The 17,314-nt window shown below is 41.4% G+C and overlaps 2 protein-coding genes across 3 annotated transcripts in view; both read left to right on the top strand.

The window, feature by feature from the left end:
- Positions 1-881: 881 nt before the first annotated feature.
- On the top strand, positions 882-9,861 carry LOC134177163 (uncharacterized). The gene is made up of 10 exons (XM_062643910.1): positions 882-904; positions 990-1,015; positions 1,070-1,219; positions 2,765-3,067; positions 3,282-3,560; positions 3,722-4,015; positions 4,076-4,363; positions 4,422-4,469; positions 4,917-5,264; positions 7,418-9,861. Exons 3-10 carry the CDS (start codon positions 1,114-1,116, stop codon positions 9,748-9,750), a joined length of 3,999 nt encoding a protein of 1,332 aa, XP_062499894.1. The 5' UTR covers positions 882-904; positions 990-1,015; positions 1,070-1,113; the 3' UTR covers positions 9,751-9,861.
- A 4,310-nt stretch (positions 9,862-14,171) lies between these two features.
- LOC134177402 (uncharacterized) overlaps positions 14,172-17,314 on the top strand; it is a 7,974-nt gene continuing 4,831 nt past the window's right edge. The window contains exons 1-6 of one of the 2 annotated variants that reach the window (XM_062644178.1): positions 14,172-14,272; positions 14,337-14,467; positions 14,538-14,813; positions 16,257-16,532; positions 16,738-17,034; positions 17,100-17,314. The exon at positions 17,100-17,314 is cut by the window's right edge and continues 124 nt beyond it. In XM_062644178.1, the coding sequence (XP_062500162.1) occupies positions 14,350-14,467; positions 14,538-14,813; positions 16,257-16,532; positions 16,738-17,034; positions 17,100-17,314 (1,182 nt within the window). In that variant the 5' untranslated portion in view covers positions 14,172-14,272; positions 14,337-14,349. Of the gene's footprint in view, positions 14,273-14,336; positions 14,468-14,537; positions 14,814-16,181; positions 16,533-16,737; positions 17,035-17,099 lie in introns of those variants that run through there. The other variant, XM_062644179.1, reaches the window with a different exon arrangement.

The following is a 17,314-nucleotide window of genomic DNA, read 5'->3' as shown; positions in this document are numbered from 1 at the left end:
AAAGTTGACAGGTATGTAGATCAGATCTAAAACAGTGTAGAGATACTATTTGCGTATCAAAAGCCAATTGCCAAATAAGTTGATTGACATATATGTGACGTGGAGGAACTTAATTAAAAACGAAATCACATTTCCAAACATATTACACTTCAATTAAAATTTAATTCAATCTATTTCGATTATTTTACTCTCATAATTATAGGGTGAGAAACTTTGCACTAAAACGCTTTTTCTCCCAGAAACGTATGTACATAGCGTAATTCTAGCGTATTGTCTACACCTACGCAAAGCAATATTTTCTTCTAGGAGACATCTGACATATTTCTAAAATTCTGCACATGTGCCATACACACATAGCAGTGTACCGTACTGTGCTCCGTAGTTCTGGTTCAGAAACGTTTGTTCAGTTGCCTAGTGCAAATAACACAAATAAATTACAGTAACTAGACAATAGACCCGAAACGCCATCTTTAGAAGAATAGTTTTGTCTGGTGAACACCGACCTGCACAAGTTATAATTACTACTAGGAGGGTCGAAGCGATCGTTGCGTCGCCTCTTGCACAGTGCCTTTGAGACTGCGTGCTAAATTAACCCGAATTAGCTTTCCTCCGTTTAATAATAATAATAATTTAATAATTTAATAATAATAATTTAATAATAATAATTTAATAATTTAATAATAATAATTTAATAATTTAATAATAATAATTTAATAATTTAATAATAATTTAATAATTTAATAATAATAATTTAATAATTTAATAATAATAATTTAATAATTTAATAATAATAATTTAATAATTTAATAATAATAATTTATTTTTATTGTCTCGCGCGCGTTAATTAATCGATTAAGCATGTGCATTTAAAGGACCCGGACTATGCAAGAAATGGAACAGGAAGGTAAGCGTTCGTTTTATTCTGATATTTCGTTGCTCTAATGATCTTTCTGTTCCTAAATTACGGATTGACTGGATGGGTCTCGCAGCCTGCTTGCGACCTTTCCAGCTTTTGGTTTGTTATTTTACTATTTTCTCATTATTCGTGTTTGCATTTGCTTTTTCGTAGATCGAAGTGTTTTACACCTTTCTGTCAAGCTTAAGCGCACTAGAATGTCCAAAGTTGACGTCACGTACACGCCGACGTCACGTACACGCCGACGTCATTATGATTCAGTCTTGTCGGCACTGTTTTGGTGTTTGTTACTGCACGGACAAGGTAAACACTCGACTGAGTTGCAGCTAGGTTGCTATTTCGCTGGTGTGATGGACAGTAGTCTAGTTTTTTTACACGTTTGATCTTCAAGGGAGGGGCTTTGCACGTGATGCAGATTTTGTGGTTCAGACAGCACAGAGGAATTGATCAAATTAATACATAAATGCTTATTGCACACGGAAAATGTCGCTACCATGCGGTGTAAATGTTGTTCAACACAAATAAAATGTTGTCGTTAATATTAATTAATTGAGTGTTAGCTAGTTGTTTGGGACACTCGAGGTCATGGGTGTACTCTAAGATGTAGTCCAGTTGTGTATATATGAGGAGAGTGAAGTTGCAACTAGCTGTGTACACTGAATTCAAAAGTGCAAGATACTAGTAGTAGTAGTGTGTATCCTCGAAGTTTCCAGAACGTCTTCCAAAGAAATGAGATCCGATTAATTAATCCCTCCGCTTACTACAGGACGACCGAAGTAGGCGGGACAGAGCAATTTTAATTATTTATTTATTTAAAGTTTGACTGCACAAGAATAGCGACAGACACTTGACCGATTCGTAGACCAATTATGTTTCACGTATACTGTGAGTGTTTGTAGTGATAGAAGCTTTGCAGTTTGGGGGAATTACCTAGTTGACTATAATTTTAGCGCACGTTAGACTAAGCAAAACTGTGTCTGCGGTGAAACGTTGTGAGGCTGAACTAACTTTGACAATCGTCTTCCAGCTATAATAGTGGCAACAAGAAACAATAACTATCAGCTTTTGACATTTCTGATGTTTTAAAAAATTTAGGACAACAATTTGTCTAGCTATTGTAGGCTACGTTCAACTTATTGTGAAGACTTCATGGCGTAATGCACTGAATTAGAATGTATCGCAGCTATAGTTTAGCTAATTTGTTGTCGCTGAAGCTAAATAGTTGCCGAGCGTAGTTGTATTAATTAATTTAGGAAAAGGCAGGAATATTTATGCGATCATGGATTACACGATGACATTGTATACTAGCTATAGCTTTCTAGTCATTTTGCATGCATGTTAATTAAATAGTTGGTTGAGAAAGGTTTATGTGTGTGTGTGTGTGTGTGTGTGTGTGTGTGTGTGTGTGTGTGTGTGTGTGTGTGTGTGTGTGTGTGTGTGTGTGTGTGTGTGTGTGTGTGTGTGTGTGTGTGTGTGTGTGTGTGTGTGTGTGTGTGTGTGTGTGTGTGTGTGTGTGTGTGTGTGTGTGTGTGTGTGTGTGTGTGTGTGTGTGTGTGTGTGTGTGTGTGTGTGTGTGTGTGTGTGTGTGTGTGTGTGTGTGTGTGTGTGTGTACAGCCAGTCAGCGTAGCTATAACAATGATAGGTGGTAAGAATACCATCAAGAGGAATATGTATGGTTATATGCAGAGAGCAGGGAGTAGCACTTTATTTAAATGTATTCAAGCATTTATTGAAGGAGAGTAAATAGTTAAAAAAGTTTAATTACGTACTTCAGACTGATTTGAGGACGAAGACGACTTTGAAGTAGGCCTGTTCTCATTTCTTTTGTCTCTTTTTGTATATTGTAGGCACATTAGGACAGAAGTCTGTTCAACTGACAGGAGTAAATAGATTTGTGGGTAGAAATGGCGCATATGAGTTGACTTGCAACCCCAAGGGATTCAGCCTTGGCACCACAGAGAAAACTGGATGGTTTCGTAATGGTCAACCTGTTGCCAAAACACTTGATGACAGTGATCCATGTGAACCATGTATTCGTGGACGTGATAATAATGACAATAAGTTGAGTGGGCACTGGTCTTCAGCTGGAATGTTTCAGTGTGAACAAGGAGACATTACCAGCAATACTTATATTGTGGAGCGGTACAAAGGTGAGAACATTGTAATGTTAACGAATTAGTGTTTTCTTGTGTGTATGTGTGTGTGTGTGTGTGTGTGTGTGTGTGTGTGTGTGTGTGTGTGTGTGTGTGTGTGTGTGTGTGTGTGTGTGTGTGTGTGTGTGTGTGTGTGTGTGTGTGTGTGTGTGTGTCACTGTGTGTGTGAGCAGTTTGGTAGTGTTCTCTGTTAAAAAGCATTTTGTTGCAGATCCTCCTGTCATCAGACATCTGCACAATATGACTGTGTTACTTTATTATCCAACTAATATCTCTTTTGAAGTTGTTTATGATGGTTATTTAAACATCTATTTTGAGACCATTGCTGGACTTCTCAACAATCTTTCATCTTATCACATCATGGTCGATGGATCGATTTTCATATATGAATTCATCAATGTGACAGATGAGATGGATGTTATTGTTGATATACAAATTCATACAGCAGAGACTGCACCTATATCTCGGAAGTTGCATATTACAGTACAAGGTTGGCATTGTTGGTGCTTAATTATTTTATGTAGCTAAGGATAGACATAACCTAGTTTTAACAACTGGAAGAATTTCTTGTTATTAGAATTCAGTTTTACAAAGTTGTGTGTATTTTTATTTTACTTAAGTTATATAAATTAATTGTATTGATGTGAACAGGTTATCCAATAAAACCGAGCAGTTTGAAAGCATGGAATGACAGTACAGGCATTGTTCATGTGGAGTGGTTACCACCAGTAATTTCAGCCAAACATCAACCTGTTCAGAGTTACGTTGTCATAGCAAACACTGAGGGTTGGAACAAGAAATGGCCATTAAACAAGCTCACGACCAAATTGAACATAACTGGTGCACCATTGTGCAGTGATATTAGGGTGGGTGTGGCATCAAGGGGAATGACATTGAAGAGTCAGTATATATATTCATCTGTTTTTATTGGAGTACCAATACAAAGTTAGCACATTTAATTGCATTATGTTGAGTGCTGTTTGTTCTTATAGGTTTCTTTATTAGATGCCAGTAGTGTTAGACTGTATCATCCTAGTGGTATCGTAACAATTAATTGGACTGGAGTTGAACTGGGCTTGCAGATTAAAATCTCAAACAATGAAACTCTAAGGATGTTTCTTTGTAAACTTTTGCTGTCAAACAGCTTATCTTTGAATTCTGAAGAATTTGATGAATCATTAAATAACTGTTGGGAATTTGATGGAGTTTCTGAGGCTCAGACTTACTCTGAGATATTCAGAAACTGCCCTCAAATGGTACGTTGTAATCAAGATGTCATGAACATGTGTAAGGGTAAGATCTCTACAAGATACCAAGTTTCAGTATTGATTCTATAATTTTAATACTGTAGATGTGTACATGAAGGTTTCTACTACACCAACTACAGCTGGAACTAGTAGTAAGAACTCATGTGTAGATTTTTGTCATTACTGAGCATCATTAACTTCAAATACCACGTTTGCATTTGATAGTGGTGTCAGATGTCATGTTAGGAATGAATGAATGAATGAATGAATGAACGAATGATAGATTTCTGTTATGTGATAATGTATTGAAAACCATTTACAGACTGTCAGTTATACTCACACACAATCAAAATGCACACAGAGCACTTTTGTTTAATTCATTATAAATGAAAGCATTCATATTGTTTAGTAGTTTGACCGCTGGCTATAAGACATTTATGTTAGCCGTAAATCAAGTTGCTTGCAAGTATAACACGTACCACTTCTTAAGTAGTTTACAATACTTGAATAGCAACATATATTGTACATTGCTGTTTGATAACATTTTTTGTACAGTAATGTTTGTTGCTTCTCCTTATGTATGGTTGTTTTGCTTACAGGTGGTGATTTATCAAGAGGTGCGATTGCTGGAATTATAGTCTCAGTAATACTAGTCTCAGTAATACTAGTCTCAGTAATACTAGTACGATCACTACGTTTTGCTATATATATTTGGTGCTGGAGAACTGAACCACGTGGAGGAGAGGAGCACCAGCCAGAGGAAGAGCACCAACCGGAGGAGCACCAACCAGAAGAGGAGCCCCAATCAGAGGAGGAGCACCAACCAGACGAGGAGCACCAACCAGAGGAGGAGCACCAGTCGGACGAGGAGCACCGCCAACCGGACGAGGAGCACCAACCTGAGGAGAACCAGCCAAAGGAGGAACACCACCTGAATGTTCTTGTTGGTATGTTGATATAATGTGTGACATAAGCATTGTGCCCATTTTTACAATTGATATGTTGGTTGGCAACACTTACTTACTAAATGTGATAATGATACATAGGCGTAGGAAGCACGGGGGCCCGGGGGCACGTGCCCCCCCACTTTTTGACATGTCTGTTCTGAACATAATAACTTGAGCAACGGTTAATAAGCCTGCTGGATCTTGGCGTTTTCCTGATGTCTTCGAGAACAAAAGCAACTGGTAACTGGTAACGCCCACACAAGACCGCCAATGAAGGTGCCCCCCCAGTCGAAAGTTGCTTCCTACGCCTATGAATGATATATAACTGTTGTCATTTATTCCTAAAACAGATGTAGCCAGATGCTACTAAAAGTTTCTAGTTAACTAACTGAACAAAGGTTGTTTAACATAGCGCTTGCTTTTTGTAGTTTAATTTAATTAAGCAGGTGGGACTCAAAGAAATGGCGACATAGTTTAGGGAATGTGGACACACAATAATTATATTCTGAATGCTTAGAACTTATTGACTGTACAGTACTAGCTGCGTGTGCACTGAAAAATAGTGTTCATATTGATTAAATACGTATCATATTAATTAAATTAGGGTAATAACTATAATAGTCTGACGAATTTATGTAATAATTATCTTCAAATTTGAGTTACTTCGTTGGTGCTGAGCAAAGATTAGAGACTAACTAAAAGTTTGCTATTATATTATGATTGTAATTGGTCAGCTGTTTGTTTTACAATTGCAGACTTTGACCAAAAGTTAGTGCATCTGGCTGAAGAGTCAGCTGGTTGGTGGAGGGAGTTAGCTAGGAGACTGGATTCAAAAATGTTTAAATTGTATGGCAGAATTTCTAAGATTGAACAGACATATCCTAACAAATTAGAACTACAAGCTGCAGCAATGCTAGAGGAATGGAGAACTAGTAGGCATGGTACGACTACTACAGATCTTGAGAATGTTTTGATACAGACATTACGTGAAATGGGAAAAACGCTTGTTGCTGTCAATGTGTTTGGACAAGCGACGGTTGGTACATCTGTATAGCAGACATTGCGTGAACAACATTTTGGCAATTAAATGATCAGTTGTGCTGAACATGTGCATATTGGCTATTACAAGGTGTATGCGACGTTAAATAAAGAAATAGAGAAGCACTACAGTGCTACACCCTCGACCAGTGTACACATCTCGTCAAGTGATAATGTTTTGCATACTGAGGTATTTAGCCCAACCCACTCGTCTCAGCTAAGGTTTCCAATGCAGGCGTGTAAACAAAGGAAGATGCAGGCTTGCGTACTTACAGGTCAGTCGCTTCGTTCGACAAACAGACGCGCTGTCATGGACATGCACGTTCCCTTCGCAAATTTCCGTGGAACGCCAAATTTCTGTTGACGACACTATTGACTGTAGCTGCAACAGCATCGCTCAGCCACGCATACAGAAACAACAAGCAAAATGTTACAAGTACATGTACACGTACCGCATGGCGCTTGAATCCTACCCAGAGGCGTAACTAGGCATGAGGCAACCGAGGCAGTTGCCTCGGTAAAAAAAAGGGTGTGGCGTTGCAAAAATTTTGCTGCATGTAGGTTAGGAGCAGAAGATATGACATTCTGCACTAACAAAATCTGCTATCGTGTTCTTTTCAAATTTGAAACCGCGTGCGTAAACTCTCTGATACTCAACTTTAGCGCACGTTCTTGGCACGTGAAGCACTTGCAAGACACGTGGCTCGAGAAACCTACAGCTGACTGCCAAGTAAGATGGAGCCACCATCTAAGAGAAAGAAAAAGAAGCAACTATCTCTTTTGCAATGTCTTGGGTAAGAAAGTTGTTCTGCAGAAGTATGGGGTCCCCTTTGGGGTACGTGACTTGTTCTTCTCATCAGGACATCTTCCGGTGATTTAAGCGATCTGCCTGAAACTGTACATTCTGCGTCCCCGTTTGAGACTGTAGTGAATTCTGCAGAAGGTATAGTACCAATGCTAAATGTGATCCTAGTAGACGCGAATTACTGAGCGATATCGAACAATGTGTTATCGTCATAGATGCTAAGAATATGTAATAAGGTTCATATAATATTATACATATTCTACTGAAACAGGTGGTAATACCGTAGCGCTTGTAAACACTTTCTTTGTAGATACTGCTCATGACAAAGAAGTGTCAGTGAATGATCCGATCTACTACGTAGGCAGAGTCGTTTCCGACGTTGACAAGATATGCCTGCTGCAAAATAAATGGTGTCCACCCACCGGTTGTAAAGTTCAGAGCACGGGCGGCCGTCGTTACAATCCAGAGTGGGAGAGTCAATACAGATGGCTGAGATATTCTCCTAGTACTGACGCCTGCTTTTGTTGCTACTGTGTGCTGTTTGGTGATGAGTCACTGTCTGCTACTGCTTTCAAGACAACTGGCTTTTGTGACTGGAAGAACGCAGTTGGAGTAAAGCGTGGTGTACTGCTTTGTCATGAGAAAAGTGAAATTCACAAGAATGCTTGCATAAAAGCATTATCTTTCAAGAATGTGGTCGAAGGAAAGAAAAATGATATTTGTACCAGCAGATCTAAAGAATATGAAGAGAGAGTCAAACGTAATCGAGCAATTATTCTAGCTGTAATAGATGTCGTTATTGCTCTCGGTCAGCGAAATGTTCCCTTTCGGGGTCACAGTTGGGACAAAGTTCTGAGAAAAGAATCCAGTAACTTTGAATACTTCCTCCATTGGCAGTCTCAGTTCAATCCTACTCTGAAAAGTCATCTAGAGCACGGAAAGAAGAACGCCTGTTACAAGAGCCCGAAAATACAAAATGAGCTGATAGAGTTAGCCGGTGTTGAGGTGAGAGACAAAATACTGGAAGATGCTCATGCCGCTAAATGGTTTTCGTTGATGGCGGATGAGTGCACAGATACAGCTAACGTAGAGCAGATGTCAGTCTGTATCAGGTTTGTTGACGACTCTGTACCCGGTCAGGTTCAAGTGAGAGAAGAGTTCTTAGGATTCGTCAAATTGGATTGTGCATATGCTCTGTCTATTTTCAATGCTATTGTCAATTTTATGAAAGAGTGCAATTTGGATATTCGTTATCTTCGTGGCCAGGGCTACGACGGTGCTGCAGTTATGTCAGGAAAAGTTTCCGGTGTCTCTGCTCGAATTCTTCGGTTACAACCAAAGGCTATATACCAGCATTGTCGGTCACATAGACTGAATTTGGTTATTGCATCTTCTTGTAGGCAAGTCCCTTTAATTCAGGACTTGTTTAACTCGTTAGGAACACTGACGTGGTTTCTAGGAGGCAGTCCAAAAAGAAAAGTTATCCTTTGTAGGCATTTGATAGCAGGAGACATGGCTGAATTGATTACAGCAGAAGACAAGGAAGAAGAAGAACCAGAAGAAGAACTAGAAGAAAACTTAGAACAGGAGGAAACTTCGAAACTAAGTGATACGCTTATTCGTAAATCGTCATCAAGGCAAGTCCCAGTACTGTGTGAGACAAGGTGGTCGGCTCGATTGGCAACACTGTCCAGTGTCTTGGCCAAATACAAAGCCATATACCTTGCACTGCAAGATATTGTTGCAGAGAGCTCTGGCACTGATTCGAGGGCGAAAGCTTCATCTTACCTCAGACTTTTACAGTCCTCTAGTTTTATTGTTTGCTTGGTCGTTAGTCAGTACATTCTGAGCTTTTGTGATCCTCTGACGAAGTCTTTGCAATCTCCAAACTGTGACGTTCTGAAGGCTTATCAAACAGCCAAGCTGCTTCGCACAACGATTTCTGCGCAACGACGTGAAGACAAGTTTAAAGAATTATGGGAAAGAGTTCAAACAGTTGCAGGCGAGGTGGATGCCCAAATTGATAAACCTAGAACCGCAATAAGAAGCACCTACAGAAGCAATGCTGGCATGCAGACTGCGGAACAGGACAGCGCTGTGGCATACTTCAGAAGAAACGTGTACTACCCTTTCATTGATCACGCTGTGACAGAGCTCAACAATCGCTTCCCTGATACATCTGAATCAATGCTCATTGGGTATAGACTTCTTCCTAGCAGTGTTAGCAGTATAACAAGATCTGAGGTGAATTCAATTAAGCTCTTCTATGGTCCAGACTTACCAAATGGAGCTACATTCGAGCCTGAAGTAGAAGTTTGGAAAACCAAATGTTTTCAACTTCCTGAGAAAGACAGGAGAGTAACATTAACGGATGCCGCAAAGATGGCAGACAGTCAATATTTCCCCAATATTCATGAGATTTTCAAACTTATTCTAACATCTCCTGTTGGTTCCGTGCCGTGCGAAAGATCGTTTTCGGCTCTCCGGAGATTGAAGGAGTGGTCGAGATCAACAATGACGCAAGAAAGACTGTGTGGCTTAGCTCTTTTATATATTCATAGAGACGTGGCTGTAAGCAGAGAGAATGTCTTACAAAGATTTGATTGTACAGGACACCGCCGATTGGGGCAATTGTCGTTATAGAGGCTCCATGTTCACTTTGATTAATTAATTAAAGTATATATGTAGTAGACTACTAGTAGTTTGAGGCTAAATATATTGCCTTATTGATATAAAACTTGCCTCGGTAAAATTTTAATGCTAGTTACGCCCCTGTACAGTAACCAGCACCTTCGCTCTCTGGTTGTTGGTGGGAAAACATGTAGTCTACGTGCAATTGTAGATTAGGTGTTGTTTCTAGGTGCTAGACCCTTATGAAAAGCAAAGGACTAACATCATGTACAGGATGCATATGGACGCGATATTAGCAGCCAAGTACCTTTAGCCCAGATATCCGGGCCTCGAGTAAATAGTAAGGGCGCATTTCTTTAATTAATCTCCACAAGCTAATGCAGTTGAGCTCTACTTGGCTACAGAAACTATTCCAGTGGAATCAGATTGGTGTAGAAATTATAAAGAAACATACAAGTAGACGTGAGCACGCGCATTGTGTTAGTAGTGCGAAATCAATCTTATCCTTTTACGTGTCCATGGCTGCATTTGCAGCTTTTGTGTTCAATTTGTTGTTTGACGACACTAAGCTGTTGCTACTGATTCCTCCGCTTCATTTTCCGCGCGCATTGAGCGATTTCGGCTGTGAAGATAAAGAAACCCTAAAGCTGCCAACTTTTTTTAGCATTCTCTGTGACGAAGATACACATATATCTTGTCAATAGCAGCTCAATCTGGTGCTTCGATTTGTGGACCAGAGCGACAGCATACGAGAAGAATTCAAGCTATTAAGGTTATGACAATGCTTCCAGTATGTCTTCAGCTGTAAGAGGTGTACAAGGGATAATCTGTGCTTCGTGTCCCAAGGCATTCTATGTTCACTGTAATGCACACATTCTAAATTTGGCCATCATAAAAGCATGCAGTCTACTAGTTATCCGAAACATGGCCTGTAATATTACGGTGACTACAAATTTTTTCAACTATTCACCAAAAAGGCAGCGCCTCTTGGAGCGGTTTATTGAAGTTAACCAGCCAGACGTTCGAAAACAGAAGCTACGAGACCTCTGTCGCACCCGCTGGATCCAATGTCTTGAAGCTTATAAAGCGTTTATGGAGTTATATCCTTCAACGGTGGAAGCCCTTGACGTCATGCTGCACGAACATGCTAAGAGGGAAAAGTGTAGTGAATGGAACTGGAACAGGGAGACTCTTTCTAGAGCTAATGGTCTAAGTCACGTCTTGTGCTCTTTCGAGTTTCTCGTTGCCCTTGTGTGTGCATCAAATGCCTTAGTATATGTAAAACTGCTGAGTGTCAAGCTGCAGCGTAAATCCAATGACATCGTCAAGGCTTACGGTTTAGTAGAATCAATCATTGAAGATCTTGAAGTAGTACGCAGCAGCGAGGAAATTATGGATGGGTGGTACCAGCAAAGTGTAAGTCTTGCTGACACCGTGGGCACCGAGCCCAAGGTCCCACGAACTGCGTCACGCCAGCAGCATCGTGACAATTTTCGGTATGGATCACCAAAGGAGTATTATCGTCGTTCTGTTGTCGTCCCTTTTCTTGATTACCCGATGAGTGAACCGAAGACTCGCTTGGGTGAGACGTAACGGAAAGCGTCAAACTTGCTCTGCTTGGCACCTGAAATGGTAAATAGAGGCGATAGACAACTCATCGAAACAATCGGTGACACTTACGCAGAAGATCTTCCGAGTCGTAGTACGCTGGACACTGACTATCGGAAGTGGAAGAGGAAGTGGGCACTACAAGAGGCAAAGTCGAATTCTCTCGAAGGTGCTTTAACTTAAAGGACTGCGACAAGGACGTTTTCCCTAATATTCACGTTCTCTTGAGGATTGCCTGCACCCTGCCAGTAACTTCTGCGGAAAACGAAAGGAGCAACTGCGTGCTGAAACGGCTCAAGACTTACCTGAGGGCTACAATGGGTTCGATCGTCTATCTGCCCTGGCACTTCTGCATATTCATAGATCAGCTATCGTTGATTTTCACAAGATTGTCTCTCGTTTTGCTGAGTTACACGGGCGTCGTATGCTTTTTTCTAGGCAGTTGTTTGATGATAACTAAATCATGTTTTGTACTTGTGACAGATGTTTGAGAACACACTTGTGGTAAAAATGTGACATATCAATAATGTCGACGAACTGACAGATTGCTCTCCCGCGTGCTCCAGCACTTTGTTCAACAAAGAATCCGTCCGACGACGACAAATCTTCTGAATCGCTTTTCGAATCCCTACGCGTAGCAAGGTCGCTCCAACGTGCCGTTTCTGAACCACTCGCCATACGAATTGCCGAGCGTAGCGAGACTTCTAATCCCGGTCGCACAACAGAAAGGGGCGTGGTTATATATCCATCGAGCTTTTGGTGTGTGTGTGTGTGTGTGTGTGTGTGTGTGTGTGTGTGTGTGTGTGTGTGTGTGTGTGTGTGTGTGTGTGTACAAATCTCAAATTTCTCCTCCCCACGACCACGTTTCATGATAGGATCTATCTTAAAAAATCGTTTCCGTGTCCGACTACAGATGAGTCTAAGAACGATTCGTTTACGTGAGCAAACGGCGACGAAAACGCTTCATGAACTTCCGTCGCCCTATCCTTTTGTATTGTAGCTAGGGATTGTGTGTACGTGACAACCAAGAAACACCTTCAGGAGTTGAATGCCACGTAGCTACAGTCAATTATTCACACATTCCAAACTACAGTAGAATCAATCCTTTACTACACTGTGCTGCATCTAACACTGTATTTTAGGGATTGTGTGTACTTGAAAACCAAGAAACACCTTCATTAGCTGAATGCCACCTACAGTCAACCATTCACACGTCCCATACTACAATCAATCCTTTACTCCACTGTGCTGCATCTAACACTGTTGATAGTCAATGTTTGCTGATATCAATTTCTATGTCAGTAAATACCATACCACTGTCGTTACAACGAAACTGATTGCATACCTAGACTCTAGATTTCTATTCTCTTGATCACGATCGCAAAACGACGACTACCTATACCAGGCCTATATACGTAATCTAGACTACTAGGAAGTTTGCATGTTTACTTTCATGACAGCTAGGGTTTCAACAAATACGTATTGTCTAACTAGGACTCGGCGTTTCAGTAGACGGTCTGAAAAGTCCATTGGACGTGTTACTCACGAACGCGAATGCTCGGGAACGCCCACTTCCGTCTGTTTATATGTTTGTAACGCGGCGATCGACACGACGCCGGTCTCACGGAAGATCCGTCTTCTTTGCAGAAGTGGCGTACAACGATAGATTGCCACCGCCCAGATTGCCACCGCCCATAGGGCGGGTAGTACTAGCTAGTGTACCTATGATAGCGCTACTCTGCCTCCACTAACACCGCCCCATTCCGGAAATAGTATTGTGAAAGTAACTTTCAACTGTTCTCATTCTCTCAGTACATTCGCAAAAATCTAATTTTATTTTTTTCTAAAGTACACATATGTAGATCTTTTACTTTAACTCAAAAAATAATTTTTTTATTTTTGCACTGCGGAAGCCCTTGAAGCTGTGGCTGTTGTTTTTGTTTTTAGCGTTTGTCGAGTCATAATGTAAATGAATTACTAGTAGTGGTGATGGAAGCGCATCCGGGGCTGCAATCCACACTGCGTCTGGGGCGAGGCTAAGAAGCAGGTGCGTTTTTAGTTCTCCGGGCGCGCAAGAGGGCCTGGGTACGAGGCTACTCCGGCCTCCCCGACTCGTGTAGCGCCAATTCACCGTCCTCGGCCTGCCAGACCCGCGTAGTGCCGATTCAAAATCACCGCGGTTCCTCCCTTTGCTAATTGCTAATTGCTCATTGGATAAACGCTGGAAACGTCTGTCCACTACACGAGCTTCCAGGAAAGCAGTCGGATAGCAAAGTAGTCATAATTACTTAGCGCACGTTAGCATACCACTTATAAGATAACACACTCACTCAGTCAGTGCTTCATTACAATACGTTAGTCTTTTATCTGTAATCGCGTGTACACTACAATGGTAGCCTCACCTCAGACGTAGTGTGGATTGTAGACCCGGGTAAGCCGCCATCACCACTTACTATCCGGGACTGCACTGCGTCTGGGTCTCCCTAGGCAACGACTTATTGATAGGCTTGCATATGAAGTCGTAGTACAGGTGGCTTTACATTAATGACAACTAGGGTCATTTGTATTTGTATTTCACTGTCACATAAAAGTACCTACACCACGTGCGTTTAGAGCGCTAGCTGTCACGTGTGGCTAAGATTTAATGAAAGGTCCCGTATAATTGAAAGTGTTCCCAACACGTCAGTCGACGGCAGAAATTTGACAGCGACTATCTGGTCCGTCGCGAAAACGTCACATCCGTGTCAGACGAGCAATCACACGCACATGATGTCACAGAGACTGAGTCATAACGCGCGTTAGCAGTCGCGTGATGACATTGGAACGTAATCACACGTGTCATCACACGCTATGATTATATTCCCTGTGAGGTATATTCCCTGTGGTTTGAGACGTCATTTGGTCCTTGCCTTCATTTAACACGTTGGTGAGTGTCCGTTCCCCTTGACGCGTGATGGCAAACCGTGTTGTTCGACATGTTTCGTTTCTAGCTAGCCAGTCGAAATGCATTACTGTTCATTGAATCAATGGAGCGCTAGAAAACCACCTCAACCATCTCTGACTAACGTTATTGTCGGTTTTACAGCAGTAGTAGCGTGTGTAATGCTGCAGTGTGCACCAGGTACGATTACGAATGAATTCGAATGTTCCCTGTTTGCTGTGATATCAAGCATGTGGAATGTGTGTTGCAGCAAGTGTGTCTGAGCGTGTAGAATTGACTGGCGTCACCTCTTATGTTTTCACTGGAGGAAAGTTTAGGCTAGAATGTAATCCGGTCGGATTTCATTTGCAGCCGACTGATACAACTCGGTGGTTCCATGATTCAAAATTAGTTGTGGACACGAAAATTTATTCGATTAGGGGGGATAATGGGCGGATATTGGTAGGAGATTATCAGCAAGCTGGACGGTTTGATTGTGAACAGGACGGCAAGAGGAGTAACAAGTTTGAGGTGACATTATTGACAGGTATATGTCTTGAGAATTTGTCAATGTTATTTAATTAACACACACACACACACAATTAATTGATAATAATGATTGCAATACCGTATTTGCCCATAATAACGCCCTGGCCGTATAGAAAGAAACACTTTTTTCTGGGCGTACACTAGGGCATGGGCGTTACTTTGGTCCTTGGCGTATACATGGTCACAAAATGCTGTTGTTTGGCCAGCTAGGGGTCGTCCATATTTATCGGCATTATCACGAGCGTACAAAACGTACGCTTTTTCTCTGCCCCCTCTCCCCTCCCTGAAAGCGTACGCGAAAAATGCTGATTTAATATTAATAATAATACATGCTTCAATAGGCCCATACTTGATACACAGAAAGTTTTTCGTATTTATTATTAACAATAATGCACAGATATCTAATTTTAATAGTGTATAATTGAAGTTTCACATTTGACTATTGAAGTGTCATTACAACCTTCCAAACCTCCTGCGCCTTCCTCACAGCATCTTGCCTGCCGTAACTGTTATTGATATATACAAAAGCGTTGACAAAATGCTGATAGGCATTCACAGGGTGCGTATGTACAGAGTCCGCACAGTTTGACAACTCTGACAGCTTCTCTACGTTATCCATCAAGACACGAGGCGAGAAGAGAAACCCGGATATTGCTCATTAACCCGGATGCAGCGAACTGCTACGTAGCGTAATGGTTGGTTTGACCACGCGAACCTGTGTGCAATACCATTGAACTACCTCAGTGAGAACGTCCTACGCATGCGTTAGAACGGCATTTTTCCAAAGCGTACGCCTTGTTTTACCCCCTCCCCCCAGCGTACGTTTTCTACGCTCGTGAAAATGCCGATAAATATGGACGACCCCTTATCCTCTAGATACTTGAAGACAGAAATACCACAAATGCTTGCAATTAACCATCTGCAAGATCAAAGGTACTGGTATCCATACAGCATCAACATACACACAGCTAGAAACTAGAGACGGGGTCGGCCTGAAGCATGTCAAGAGCATCAGGGTCGGTAATTGCAACGAAGACACGAGTCTAGCAGTAAGCACTTTCACTCAACACTGACACCAGCTCATCAAACGCACACGGATGGAGACAATCTTCTGCGGACCCCATTTTGTTTTGTCTGCGCATGCGTGTCCTGGGCTACTTGGGCATGGGCGTATAGTTGGGCACGGGGTTTTTTTCAGGCTGAAAGTTCTGACCTGTCGCATATGGGTGTATATATAGGCATGGACGTTATTTTGGTATGGGCGTTATTACGGGCGAATACGGTACATCAGTTTATGCTAACTGTTAGATTGGTATTATTTTAGAATTGTGTGTGCAGTTGTTCTCTTTCTGTGTTCTTGAACTAGATTTACCAGACATTCTGTTGCAGTGACTGCTTTCAAGATGTATTGACTAGATGTATTCATTGTTGCACATTATAGCTCCTAAACTCTCTAAACTGGAGAACTCGACTGTTTTACTGGGTGTGCCTCTTGAGATTTCGTTTGCTGTTGATTTTATTGGTTTTGTTGACATTCGCATAACAAGACTCACAGATGCTAAGGAGTATGATGTGGTATCAAGGAATATTAACAACGAGACAGCCTTCATTAAATCTCTTGGAAACACGACGAATGCGGATGAAAGCTGCTTTCGGATCACTGTTAGTTCAGGAACATCTAGTGGTGTAGAGGACAAAGTGTGTGTTACCGTAATAGGTGAGTGTCAAGGATATAGTTTGTGTTACACACACACACACACACACACACACACACACACACACACACACACACACACACACACACACACACACACACACACACACACACAGGCAGACAGACAGACAGACAGACTGACAGTGAAGTTGCAAATGTTTTATATTATAGCATTGTATGATTGTTTTACTAAATTATTGTTTGTTAGGGCCTCCTGAGCAACCAGTTGATTTTCGGATAGAGAGTCTGGACTGTCACAGAATTCGACTTATATGGTCTTCTCGTTCACCTATCAATCCTGATAAACACGAAACTGTCAGAGGGTTTATTGTTCATGTGAAATATGGGAACTACAGCGAAACACAAGAAACGACTCTGCAGACATTGATTGTGCCAGGTATTCCATCATGCACTGCTGTCAATGCAACAGTAGCTGCAAGAGGCAACAGGCTTGTTAGCAAACCAGCAGTGGCATCTGTCATACACACGGATTTACAACCACCAGGTTTCTTAACAGATCAGTAGTCATATGTCTGTGGTACTGTACTGTACATCTTGTTTTTGTATTAGATTTTCGTGATATTCGATTGTACTATGTGAAGACAGGAATGTTGAATGAGTCATTGGTGATGTACAGTCTTAATGATCGAGAGAGAAAGCTTATGTTTCGAAGCATACCAACAAACGAGACAGTACTAGACGGTATATGTACAGTTTTATGGAATGAAGCAACCCACATGCACACTGATAACACAACACTGTCGGAAGTCAAATTGGATAGTACG

The sequence above is a fragment of the Corticium candelabrum genome, chromosome 3 (assembly GCF_963422355.1).
Source record: "Corticium candelabrum chromosome 3, ooCorCand1.1, whole genome shotgun sequence".
Classification (NCBI taxonomy): Eukaryota; Metazoa; Porifera; class Homoscleromorpha; order Homosclerophorida; family Plakinidae; genus Corticium; species Corticium candelabrum.
This window is presented reverse-complemented; position numbering and strand designations above follow the sequence as displayed.